At 36.4% G+C, this 13254-nt stretch overlaps 1 protein-coding gene and 1 non-coding gene across 2 annotated transcripts in view; one reads left to right on the top strand and one right to left on the bottom strand.

Moving 5' to 3' along the window:
- LOC143403985 (gamma-interferon-inducible protein 16-like) overlaps positions 1-12277 on the bottom strand; it is a 45076-nt gene extending 32799 nt beyond the window's left edge. The window contains exons 1-7 of the mRNA XM_076862343.1: positions 11934-12277; positions 11303-11623; positions 6930-7214; positions 5931-6025; positions 5266-5457; positions 2428-2847; positions 863-1051 (exon numbers count right to left, since the gene is read on the bottom strand). Coding sequence (XP_076718458.1) covers positions 863-1051; positions 2428-2847; positions 5266-5457; positions 5931-6025; positions 6930-7194 — 1161 coding nt within the window. The 5' untranslated portion in view covers positions 7195-7214; positions 11303-11623; positions 11934-12277. The remainder of the gene's footprint in view (positions 1-862; positions 1052-2427; positions 2848-5265; positions 5458-5930; positions 6026-6929; positions 7215-11302; positions 11624-11933) is intronic.
- On the top strand, positions 8222-8330 carry LOC143405400 (U6 spliceosomal RNA). The gene has a single exon (XR_013092097.1). It is a non-coding gene; the product is annotated as a U6 spliceosomal RNA (small nuclear RNA).
- Positions 12278-13254: the final 977 nt, after the last annotated feature.

Raw genomic sequence — 13254 nt, 5'->3', positions numbered from 1 at the left:
AAAAAAAAACCATTTACCTAGCATTTTTTTTTTTTTTAATTATTTGGCCTCGTCTTCCTATGGTGTTCCACATCTACTGAGTTTGAGCTCTACAGAATTTATAGAGCTAGTTTACACTTTAGAGAATTTGCCTTAGTCATTTTCCCCTGGATTAGAAAAATAATACCTATCTAGATTAATTTCTCATCATGTCCTAGCAGTGAGATAAATAATATACATTAATTTTCTCCCTTAATGTTCAAAACAACCCAAGAAAATGGAGTGCTCCATTATTTTAGCAGACCAATTACACTATTTCCCTCAAATCAGTCAACTAGTGAGTGTTGAAGGCAGGATTCAAATCAGATGTGTCTTATTTAAAACCCTTGTTCTTGATCATTATTGAAAATGACTCCTTAATTTCATGAGATATGAGATAGTTTATTATTCATCACAATTATAATATTCTTTTGAAACCCATACGAATGTCATTTCCTTAGTATCTTTTTTTTTTTTCTTTCATTTTTTGGTCTGGGGATAGAACCCAGGGGCACTCTACCACTGAACCACGACCCCAGACCTTTTTATTTTTTATTTGACACAGGGTCTCACCAAGTTGCCAAGGCTGGCCTCAAACTTGTGATCCTCCTGCCTTAGCCTCCCCAGTTGCTATGATTATAGGCATGAGTCACTGCACCTGGTTCCATTTCCTTAATATCTTGTGAAACAAGAAAAACCTTCTACTCAGAAACGAGGGCAAGGGCATTATTTGAATCCTCTTACCCACTGAACTGTTCACATAGCACACTAGGAAGATGGTTTCTCAAATGCTAAAAAAACCTGATTTCCCTTTTGGCAAACTTATGCTCTGTCTAGTTCCTACCTTAATGAAACTGTGATCGCCACACACCAGTGTCAGCTTCTTGTTGATTGTTTTCAGTTGAAAGCAGAAGAGTCGAAGTTTATTCCCTTCATCACACTGGATATTGTGCCATTTCCCACTCCCCATCACGTCTATCTTCCCTGTATTGTCTTGTATTTCATAGATTGTGTTCTTCTTATTCACTTTTTTCTGCGAAAATGAAATGAACATTCAGTTTCAGAAAACACGTCATATGTTTAAGAAAACTTTTGAGACAAAGTCAATACAAAATGTAAGAAGTCGATTAAAGGCATAGATCTACATGTAGCTTGGCAAGATCTTCTCAAATAAAGTTGCTTTTCTTTGCCTGTTTTCCTAATTTTTGCTTTTCTTCTTCTAGGCATTTTCTAACAATTCTAGAACAATGAATTTTCTTCCTGGTCTCTAATGCTTCCTCCTCAGGAATAGATTTGATTCCTTTTACAAAAACCTGGAATTAATGTGATCATAGGTCTGGTGAACTTCTATGGCTCCTCTGTTTATGCAGATATAAATGGACATTTGTTACTACTGTTCAACAGGGGATCTATATAACAAGTAAGTTCTAGTGACTTCCTAATGTTTTTTGAAACCTTCTCCATTGACTTATTTTTTCCCAATAACATTATTCCAGTTAACCTATGTTCCTCACTTCCTACTGCATAGAGTCTCACACATTAAGCTGTTATTCATCAACTTTATAATTGCATAAATAAGGATCGTCTCTTAAAAAGGGTGTAATAAATAATCAATATAAAATGAAGAGGCAATATTAAAAGACAGGTATATACAGTTATAAAGCAGTTAAGTTTATCAGATGTTAGTTGAGTTTCACAAAAGCTTGTTAATTTTTTTATTGATTGAATGCAGAATACTGATGCTCTGGATTTGAGCATTGATCTATCAGTGAAATGTCTGTATTTTTTTTTTTTTAGATGAGGAGATTAGATTAACTTGCCTTTCAAATATCATGCCATACAACAATTCTAAATTGTTCAATAAACTCTTCATGAATTATCGATGAAATAAGTGAAATACGACAGATATGACTGAATGATTAGATCATTGCCTATTAAATGTTTTTGCACTCAGGAGAATATAATCGATCCATTTATTCCTCTGAATGCATGTTACAGGCAGAATTCATCCTCTTTTGGGCAATCCATTCGTCAAACAAAAGGAAAGGGGAAAAAGAAGGAAGGAAGGAAATAAGTGAGGAATTATAATAGTTGTAATAGAGTTCAAAGGAATAAGACTCCAAGAATATCGTTCTGTGCCATGCATTGTTCTTGCTCACTGTGACTGTGGATAGGTAATGATAACTAGGGAAATGAGACTTCTTAGTGAAACTTTTGCAAAGAATTTTCTGGGAGGAATTTTGGGAAATAGTAGGTTAAAAGGTCACTTAGTCGTATTTCCCCTTCTGTGTCTGTAGTCAGGGTAGAATTCTAGGATCCAACATTTAGCCAGTAAGCAGACATTTAATTTCAGATGTTGGTGGAGAAAACTAAAAAAGCAATTCTAAAAAAAAAAAAAACAAAACTTACCTTATGTAGCATAAACAACCCATACACTAATGTTCCTGGTGCTTGTTTATGAAGATGATCGATCTTGGGAGTTTCATTTGCTCTCTTGATAACACTGCTGGGGACCTCGATCTTTTGGTCAAGACCAGCTTCAGACACAACTGATACTTCATTTACCTCCAGGATTCCTTTGCACTCAACGTAATTAGAGATAGTAATGATCTTATTTTTTGTAAATTTCTCTTTCAGGTTGGTGTTGAAAACCTTCACTTGGAAAAACTGATTCTCAGTAGCCACCGTGGCGTGGAACATTGAACTTTTCCCCTCTTCGGCAGACTCGTATTCAAATGGGTCCGTTGCTTTCAGCACCATCACGATCATTGGGCCTTTGTGGAGGACACTTCTTCTGGAAGCCAAATGACATTGGGCCTTTTTCTGATTCTAGGTTGAACAGACACAGGGAAGTAAATCTACAAGTTCAGGAGGAAATATAAAAATCACCTTTCAATGAGAAAAATCTCAATCCCAACATTGGGTCCAGCAACTTTCATAAATAATTAAAGCTAGAGATATATTAGAAAGAAAGGAAAGGTTAATGAATCGGTATAGTTTATCTAGAGGAAGTATGAAGCAGCTGACAGCAGGCGTGGAACTTAAAATACTCCCACTGAAACGGAATAATCTTTCCAAAGCAAAGCATGGCCCTCAGCATGAACAGTACAGATGGGAGATGATGAAGACATTTTTATGAAGCACTGAACTTATAGATTGCAATATAATAAGTAACAAATTCCAGTCTATTCTTTATTTACTTAAATTCAAGTCTATTCTTTTATTTACTTATCACCCCCAATACAAAAGAAGAAAAAAAAAAGGAAAAAAGAAATTGAGTAGTGTTGAAAATGGAGAAGGATGATTATCACATTAACAATCTCAAAAGTTTTTGGTTACCACTAGAATATTCAGGGCCATTTTGAGAGTTCAAATTGTAATAGCTCTTCCCAGGAAATAATGGTCTATTACAAGTGATGAGAAAGGCATTGGCTAGCTTAAAATCTCCTATTTTAAACAGGCTTAGGTAGAGGTATTCTGTTCAGAGCCATATCCTTAAACCAGGTAGATTGCTTTCCTTAAAACCAGGGACAGACTCCAATCTCTTTTCTCCACAGTGGTCTGGGCTCACTGAATTTCAGCAGAGTGTTTTAACGGAGAGGAAGTTGCCTGATCTGTAAGAGAAAGTGTGTGAGGAAATAATAGGCAAGGTGCAAGTATATGGAGATGTTAATTGTCCTCACTTACCAAAGCACTACAAATGCTCTGCCTTGGTAGTACACTATGCACAGTATTCACCTGAGGGTGATTGGACTTGGATTTGACTTTTTAATAGTGTAACCAATTACTCTAGCACAAGGAACGATTTTTCAAGAGCTACATTGTTAGTAGTATTGACTCAGACATAAGAAAAGCATTACTGACAACAAGATTCAGATTGACAAGAAAATTGTAGTGTACGCATAAAAGAAATGATCCAACCGCTCTACGGGACATAAAGGACTTCCAGTGGACACAGTACAAGCATGTCCATGAGAAGGGCACTGGGGTTGGGATAGTGGAATATCAATCTATAGGAAAATTATTTTTAAGACAAATTACATTTATGCATGTCAACATTATATAGTCATTAAATAATCATTTATTTTTTTTTTTACTTAAGGACTCATAAAAGTATTCCTAATATGCTAAATGAATAAGGAAAGTAACTAATCATTGTAGGATACTCTACTGGGAAAATGAAGAAAAATATCTGATTTTTTTTTTTTTTTTTTTGGTTCTGGGAATTGAACCCAGGCCCTTGTACATGTGAGGCAAGCACTCTACCAACTGAGCTATATCCCCAGCTCCAAGAAAAATATCTGAAAAAATACAAAGAAAAAATTTGGTAGGATGATAGCTAATTAAAAATCAGGGTTTTTTTTTTTTGCTTGACTGATTGGCTGTATGTAATCATGTGTTACTTGTATAGAAAAAAAAAAAAAAAAAAGAAGACAGAAAGAATGTTGATGGTGTTGTGATTTTCCTTCTGTTATCCATAATCTTTCTTATCCAGAATCTTCAATGCATATTCTGGAAAAAAAAATACTACCTCTCTTTACAATAAAAGTAGATTTTTTTTATGTGCTTTTAAACTGACACTGATACCAAACCTTGTAAAAATGGACAAGTCTGATTTGAAAGTGGTACAACTTAATCAGAGCATTCATTTGTTATAATGGTCATAACTGGAGAGGGAAACAATTGAGAACCTATCCAAGTGAGCCCCATCCTTCCCGCCCCTGGTCTGGATAGAATCTCAGGCAGGAGTTCTCAAGGACAAGGTATCAATATTGGGATTCAGAGGGTGATTAGGTTTGGGCACCTAAGGTTTTTCCAGGTGGAGGAAATACCTGGTGCGCAGAAATTCTGAACAAGATGGGAACAGGGTTTGTGTTGAAGAAAATTTAACAGATTATTCAACTAAGAGAAGAGATGTGAAAGAGACTGGAAGAGGGGAAAGTGAACATGCTCAAGCACACACCTAAATCTGCGGGGTTTTACACCTCCCCCACCCTGAGATCAGTACAGGAGAGAAAACTTGCTTCAGCAATAATTTCAAGTTTGTCAAGCAAAGGGTCAAGATGCAGTCATTTATATGGAAATATAGAAATTGGATATATATGGAAGTATAATATATATTTATTTATCTCCAAGTTGTGGATCTATTTAAGTACTGGTATTATTACCAAGTTGAGGTTTTCATCTGAATTTTGAGGTCTGACATCTATATTTAGGTTGGGGAAAAGTGGAACAAGAAGCGTGTACCTCTGTTGGGGGAGCTCTGAATGGAGTTAATGCTGGCACCTGGGCAGGTAGAAAATGGTCCATGCTTGCAGTCACGCTGGCTAGTGCAGAACAGGAAGGACGAGTCTGGTCCTCAGGCATCTTAATTGTTTTGCTTCCAGAAATCTTAGTCTTTTTGGTTTCAGTCTTTTCTAAGTTTGCTTTTTTTCTTTTCTGTAAATAGTTTAATTTTCTTTCCTGTTAATGATTCTCAGCAGCAAATGAAGTAGAATGCATTTTCATTATTAGGTAGTAGGTTGATTATAAATAAAAATGTTTTTGTAGAATCTGTAGAGTGCAGTCCATCCCCTGGCCAGTTGTAACACAGGGGCATAAACATTTTCATCAAAGGGAGAAGAAAGAGTTATAAACACCATTCCTCTAGTTACCTCTGTGGTAGAATGGGACTGACTTGGAATTAGAAACTTTTTTTTTTTTTTTTTTGGTAAACATGGGAAAAGCATTTTTCTACCCGATTTTCAAGTTAACACCTCTCTAATGGGAATGGAGATATATTTATGTCATGTGGCCAATTATTATGCAGTTCGGTAACTTTAAAAACTTGATGGGAAACTAATGAATAACTGTCTGATAGACTGAATGGAAAAGCCATCGCAGTTCTTCTGGGGGACTTTGAGCACACTTACCTGAGATTCAGGAGTCTTCATTGTGTCCCTGGTGATCGATGTACATGCGACAGGATCTACCTCTTGCTTCTTTTTCACTGGGGTTTTTGGTTTTACTGGGATAGAATTAATTCTCATCACAACAAATGCATTAAAAAGGAACCCATGTAAACCCAGGGCAGATGGGGTAGAATGGCTGAAGCAGTTTCCATACTATTGGCTCTCAGTTCCTGTTGTGAGGCTAGGTGGCTTGTGTCTATCTCTACTGCATTAGCTCAACCTGGCTCAAGGAGACCAGCCATCATAATCCAGGCATCCCCTTCTGCTCCTCAAAGCTTTTTTGACTCATCCCCTGCACAATGTGCTAATCCACTTCCTAATCCTGTCCTCCTCCTATCTCTTTTGAAAAAGTCACCGTGTTCATGATGCTGACTGGTTGATTCTGTTTCTCATACAATACATTAAAATTATAGAAACAAGTGAAAGGAAAGATAGTATAGATTTTTGAAGTGAGATATGGTGATTGTGAACTTTGACTTTTTCGTTTTTATTTAGTTAAGTAATTTTACAAGACAAGAAGTTCACATGGCTTTGCCGTCCGTCTTCATTAAGAGTGTTGCCTTATCTCTGTTACGGGAGAGAATAATAATGATGGTATAGTATTAATAGACTGGTTGCAATGATTGGTTAATGGTTATATGTAAAATTTAAACCATGATTTTTATACTTTTGTTATTTTCTAAACTTTCTCAGATAGTATGCCCGAAACCTCTTTCATTAACTTCTTTTAGCTTTTGTTTTTTATTCGTAACCCAAATATACACTCTCTTCTAAATTCACTCCACAGAGAATGCCCTGAGTGGTCCACTGGCTGGCATCTGAAGCACCAGCGTCGCTATGGCTTCTGAGACTGGGAAAGGGGTGTACCGACTTACACCAAAGTGGGGTTTCATTCAAGGTCAGGCAAGGTGAGCACAAGTAGGGCAGGGTCAAGGGAGAAAGTGCTGGGTTTCCAATTACCTTTCATCTTCTCTTTTTTGAGTTCTCCGGCAAGTTCTTCCAGCATCGGTATGTCTTTGAGCACTGATATCAGCTTGTTCAGCCCAGCATCATTTTGAAACTTGTCTTCCAACAAGTCAGCAATCTTAATTCTGTTGTACTCATCTTGCATTTTCCTGGTCAGTTTTAATTCTTTGGCCAGTAAGGACTTAACCATGCTAAAGTGATAATCACTGATGACCTCTAGTCCTTTCAGGAGAACAATTTTCTTGTATTCGTTCACCATTTCTCAAGTTATGGGTGAGCCTACGAGAGAAAATCAGCATAACAGTGTTACACATACAAAAAGAAATTTCAAAAATGGGATATGCTCATGTGAGTGAATGGCCACAGGTGCGTTCATAACAAGGATCACCACCAGATATATCATTTGGGATATTGGTTGAGACTTGCTACACTAGGGAAATCTAAAAAAAGTTCTTTCCTATCAATGGGGATAGTTTAGTTGTGTCAAGAGTAGTTGTGGTGAAGGGATATTTTGAAATGTCAACTGTTGTAATGCTTAGAATATGGGCTGTGTAGTGTTAGGCTCAGGCTCAGCTATGGAACCAGGCTAGGTGTCAACAGATGAATGGAGAAAACAAATGTGATACACACACACACACACACACACACACACACACACTGGAGTCTTAGGCCATAAAGAATGAGATTATGTCATTTGCTTATAAATGAATGGAATTGGAGAACATCATGCTAAGTGAAATAGGCCAGACTCAGACAGTCAGGAGTCCATTGTTTTCTTTCATATGCATAAATTAGAGAGCAAAAGGGGTCAATTTAAAAATATATCTCATGAAAATAGAGGGAAGAACAGTATAGTAGAGTAAGGGGCTCAAAGGGGAGGGAAGACAGGGGAGACAGGGGAGACAGGGGAGGTACTATGGGATGAAACTGAGCAAATCATGCTGTGTGCATGTGTGAACATATAATGAGTCCTGTTTTATATATGTGTGTGTGTGTGTGTGTGTTGTAGATGGGACACAATACCTTTACTTATTTATTTATTTATTTTTATGTGTTGCCGAGGATCGAACCCAGGGCCTTGCACATGTGAGGCAAGCGCTCTACCACTGAGCCACAACCTCAGTCCTAAGTTCTACTTTAACGTATAATTATAATGCACCAATTTTTTTTAAAAAATAAATGATGTTAGCAACTGATAAGCTAAAACGTGTTTCTGGAATTTGTTGTTGTTGTTCAACACCTTCATTTTTTTATGTAAGTTTAAAGTTCTTTAAAATAAGGAGAACATGCTCCCTTCGGCAGCACATATACTAAAATTGGAACGATACAGAGAAGATCAGCATGGCCCCTGCGCAAGGATGACACGCAAATTTGTGAAGTGTGTTCCATATTTTTGTCTTGGTGAAGCTGACTAACTCAAACAGAAGAAATTACTATAACCAGTGAAAAACAAAAAAACAAAAAACAAAATAAGGAGGACAAAGAGACAAAAATCAGACAAAACCAAACCTCTCCCCCCCAAAAAAAAGAAAAAGAAATGCATGAAATAATTTTTAATTATGTTTTTCCCCAAATTACATATTTGGAAACTTGTCTGAAACACCAAAAAAAAAAAAATGTAAAACCTAAAGTTGTGAATATGTGAGCTTACTTAAAAACAAAACAACAACAATAACAACAACAACAACAACAAAAACACTTCAAAAACATCCAATGTAAAGTGGCAACAGTCCATGTGTAATATTGTAAAATTCCACTTTAGTATAATAGCCACATGTCTAGCTGCAAAATATTAGTTCATATGATTTGGGAGTTGTGTCTTTCATATACTACTAGTCCTTTGGCATAAAACCCTATATATAATGTGTGTATTAAATACATTTTCTTAAGTATTCCAATTTTGGAATTTCATAGTGAGCCTAAAGGTTTCAGAGAAGTGCTGCCAATCTAACCTGAAGGCAAAATAATTTTGAAACTGTAACTTTATAGGTAGCCAAAATGGAATTTTGAGTGACATTGACTGACAATGTTAACAATCAGAAGATTGGCAACACAAAAACACCTACCAAGCATGCTTTTGTAATAAATATCTAAGAAAGTAACTATATGAGGGAAAAAAAAGTAGTCAAATATGCAGATGCTAGAGAAAAATAGGGGAATAAAGGGGATTTCATGAAAATAGAAGGGAGCTCAGTGGAGCAGAGGAAGAGCTTTGAGAGGGAGGGAGAAGGAACAGGAGAAAGGAGGAACTAACTACAAAATGCAATTGACCCAATCGTTCTACGTACATATATGAACACACCACAGTGAATTTCACCTTCATGTATTTTCTATAAAGTACCAATTCAAAAATCTATAAGTAAATAGAGGAAAGACCAGTAGAGTCGGGGCGGAGGACAGGGAGGGAGGAGTAGACGGCAAGGAAGTACTGGGGAGTGAAGTGGACCAAATCATATTCCACGTCTGTATGATTATGTTGAAATGGACCTCGGTATCATGTATAAATATAATGCAGAAATGAAAACTTTAAAAGTAAATGATGCAGTCTAAAAAGTCAGAGAGTCCAAAACTAACTTGATCAGGTCTTTCAATGTGAAAAATAAGACTGTGAACAAAGAGAAAGGAAAGACGAAATACATCAAAATGGTGGATTAAAATCAGTGTGAAATGAAGGACTTGAATGCTCACTAATGTAAGGAAAATGCAGATATAAATTTTAAAATATGGACAAAAGGAGAAGGAAGCATAGAAAGAGTCTTATAATTTGAAATAATGGTGGCTGACTAGCCACAATACATCATTTAAATTCATACACATTAAATGTTAAACCTGTGAAGAGATGAGTTTTCAAAACTTGAATTTAAAAAACAAAATCTATCTATAGATTGTAGACAAAAGTTCATTTAAAAATTCTTAAAATGTTGAACAAAGTTTCATGATGCAAACAGTATTTTTACAGCAAGCAATATATCTCTTTGTGTAGTTATAAATGGACCTTGATTGTAAGAAGGGAAGTTTCATTAACGCTACAAGATTTAAGCCCAAGAAAAACAAAACAATTCTAATCGTGTATTTTACCTAATAGTAATAAATTCACATTATTTGTTGTCACTGTATGTTTCTTTTTATGACTATAAACAGTAATATGTAGCATATTTCTCTCTCTTTTTTTTCCCACTATGTATTTACATATGCAAAGTGAACAATAGAAATTTAAGCTGAGCATGATGACCTGTGTCTATAGTCCCAGTGACCCAGAAGACTGGGTTTGGAGGATCACAGATTCAAAGCCAGCCTAGGCAACATAGTAAGACCCCATCTCAAAATGCAAAATAAGAAAAGGCTGGTGCTGTAGCTCAGAGGGTAGAGTGTATTTGGGTTCAATCAACAGTACCAAAAAAAAAAGACAACTGTAAAAAATTTATAAATCATAATTGAAGTTTGATATTTTAGTTTATCTCTATTACTGAAAAGAGTAAAAAAGTCAGAAAAGAATTAGAAAAAAAAATAATTAATACAGTTAAAAATTAAAGTTTTAACAGACGTTTACATAATTCTGAAACCAACATTAAAAATTTCACATGAATTTCCAAAATCGTTTATATACCAGGATCTAAAAAAAGATCTTGCTTTCCAAAAGTTACATATACATTTTTTATTTAGCAACTGTCTTTTGGTACATAAAAGATTTAATTGCTTTCAACCACCTCTTTCATACAAGCTCTCACAGCTGAAGTTCACCTCTGACTTTGGAGAAAGCAGGCAGAAGTCCAAATATGACTGAAATACTATATTTAATACCAGGATAGAGTAGAGGTAAAGTAAAAGTTAAATATGTTTATTAATGTAAGGTAGTATGCACTGGAATAACTGGTTATGAAATGGAGGCATTTTCTACTGTTTGTTCTTATGTTTTGTCAAAGTGGGATGATACCATATAATCCAACTTTATGTTGAGATGTGTTTTTCCCTTAAAATCATTTCATGATAAGTTTTCATGTCACTATTTTGTCTTTTATTCAGGCCTGACAGGACAATGAAAGCCCTCTCTAATTATCAACTTATGCCACCAAATATGTAGAAAAATTATTTTACAATCTGTTATAATGAAAATGCATTTCTCTTTATTCAGGCCTCAGTGTTGGAGAATAAAGAGGCCTGTTATCTTTCTAAGTGAAGTATGAGAATCAATCCAGCTACTGCAGTTGTCCCTGTTCTCAGCACAACTGATCCCACCCCTACTCCCCTCACCCCACCCCACCCCACCCCACCCCACCCGGAAGAACCCAAACTGATTTCCTCTGGTGATCTTGTGATTTGGGGGAGGTGTCCAGATGGTCTCTATAGAAAGCACCGACAGGACTCACCTCCTTGGAAGTGTCTTCAGCAACAGTCTACCTCTTGAGAGCTTCAGCAAGTGGCTGTTTTTTTGCTTGAGAAATAAGATTTCTTGAAATGTTAATAAGGTGTTTTCAAAAGTCACCAGGAAAAAAAAAAGCACTGGAGAGTCACTTAATAACTTGAGCAACACTGGGTGTCTCACACTGCACTCACAGCCCGGGACAGAAGAGATGAAGCACAACAAGGCTCCTCCTATCAATGCTCATAGCTTTCGATTTCCTCAGTCAGAGAAACTGAACTGTGTCCTTCCTGTAACAGCTTAGTAACCACAGAGAGCCAGAGCTCAGCTATGTTTATTTAAAAAAAAAAAAAAAAGAAGGAAGGAAAACGAATATTTATAGTTGAAAGAACAGAGACATTTGAACTTTCTGGTCTAGCAGACTAACACATGGGACAGGAGGCACAAAGTTCACTTAAATGAAGCTCAAATACCATAGGGGACATGAACGACCCAGTCACTTCCCTCTCTCCTCCTGCTCCCTGACTGACAGTAGCAGCAAGAGATCTTGAGAGAGGTGTCTCTTGCTCTTGTGATGTTTTATAGATGTGCCAAAAAAGAACGCAAGGGAAGGGAAGAAGGGATGGGATGTCACTTACCCTGCTAGGCAGTCACCAGACAATTAGTGATTTTTATCATCCTTGAGTTACAATATGTTTATCAGGTCCTTAATCACTCCTAGGTGGTCAGTGCTGTTCCAAAATTTGCAAGGCTTCATTGTTAAAATGAGCTGAGCCATTTATTCAGGCTGAGAAACAAAAGAACTCCTGATATTAGACAAAATGTCAGAAAGAACCTGCACGATCCCCATCCTCCAAAGTACTTTTCCAGAAGGTCACTCAAAGTCCCCGGAGAAGAGCTCCCACCAGTTTGAAACCATAATCCAGAAGATGCCAAGATTCTTCTAAGAGAGGACCTAGATCTAAGACAACAATTGCACAAGCAGAACAATTGTAATGTCACAGAAAAAACAAAATGGGAGGGGAAATCTTGGGGGGTGTAGTTGAACCAGACTCTTCCGCCTGCTCTTTCTAAAGCCCAGAACAAAATCTGCTAGTGTGTGAGCCTGAACTTCCCAAGGTGATGTACGCATTCACTGTTATCTTTCATAAAAATCAACTTTGAGACATATTTATTTTCTTCGTATTTTTGTCAGATATTCTATGTGTAGAATTTTTCCTAGCTTTATTCAAAAATGCTATTGTTGTTTACTTAGCTCTCTCTTTTTTAACCTTATAAGATGTAGATTTACATCACTTATATTACTATTCTCTTTTTTTAGTATAGACACTTAGCGATTTTTCTTATCGGCACTGCATTTTCCTATGCTCTCTAAGTTTTGTGGGATGTGTATTTATTGCCCTTAATATTCTTTGGCATGTATTATTTTTAACTTACAGCTGATTTCAAGATATATGAGAATTTTCTAAATATTTGTCTTAACTTCTTAGTCAGTCTTATAATTATGCAATCAATGCTAAAATCACAAATATGGACTTTAATGAAACTCACTGTAGTTCCCTGCACACATTTCACTTTGATGTGCAGCTAGCTAATTAATTAATTAATTAATTTATTTTTGATGCCATGTATTGATCCCAGGGGTGCTTAACCACTGGGCCACCCCGCAGACCTTTTTTAGATTTTATTTAGAGACAGGATCTGGCTGGGTTGCTTACAACCTCACTAAATTGCTGAGGCTGGCTTTGAAATCTTGATCCCTCCGCCTCAGCCTAGGCCTCCCAAATTGCTGGAATGACAGGCGTGAAGTACTGCACCCAGTATCCCACCTATTTTTATAGTGTTTTTCAAATGATAAGCAGGTCATCTATTTTGAAGACAGTGTAAAGATTTTTCAGTCTTCTTTCTTCTTACTCGACCTATCAATATTGAATTACAGGTTTTAAATATCTTAACTGT

The sequence above is a fragment of the Callospermophilus lateralis genome, chromosome 7 (assembly GCF_048772815.1).
Source record: "Callospermophilus lateralis isolate mCalLat2 chromosome 7, mCalLat2.hap1, whole genome shotgun sequence".
Taxonomy (NCBI): domain Eukaryota; kingdom Metazoa; phylum Chordata; class Mammalia; order Rodentia; family Sciuridae; genus Callospermophilus; species Callospermophilus lateralis.
The sequence above is the reverse complement of the archived record's forward strand: the minus strand, read 5'-3'. Positions and strand labels throughout refer to the sequence as shown.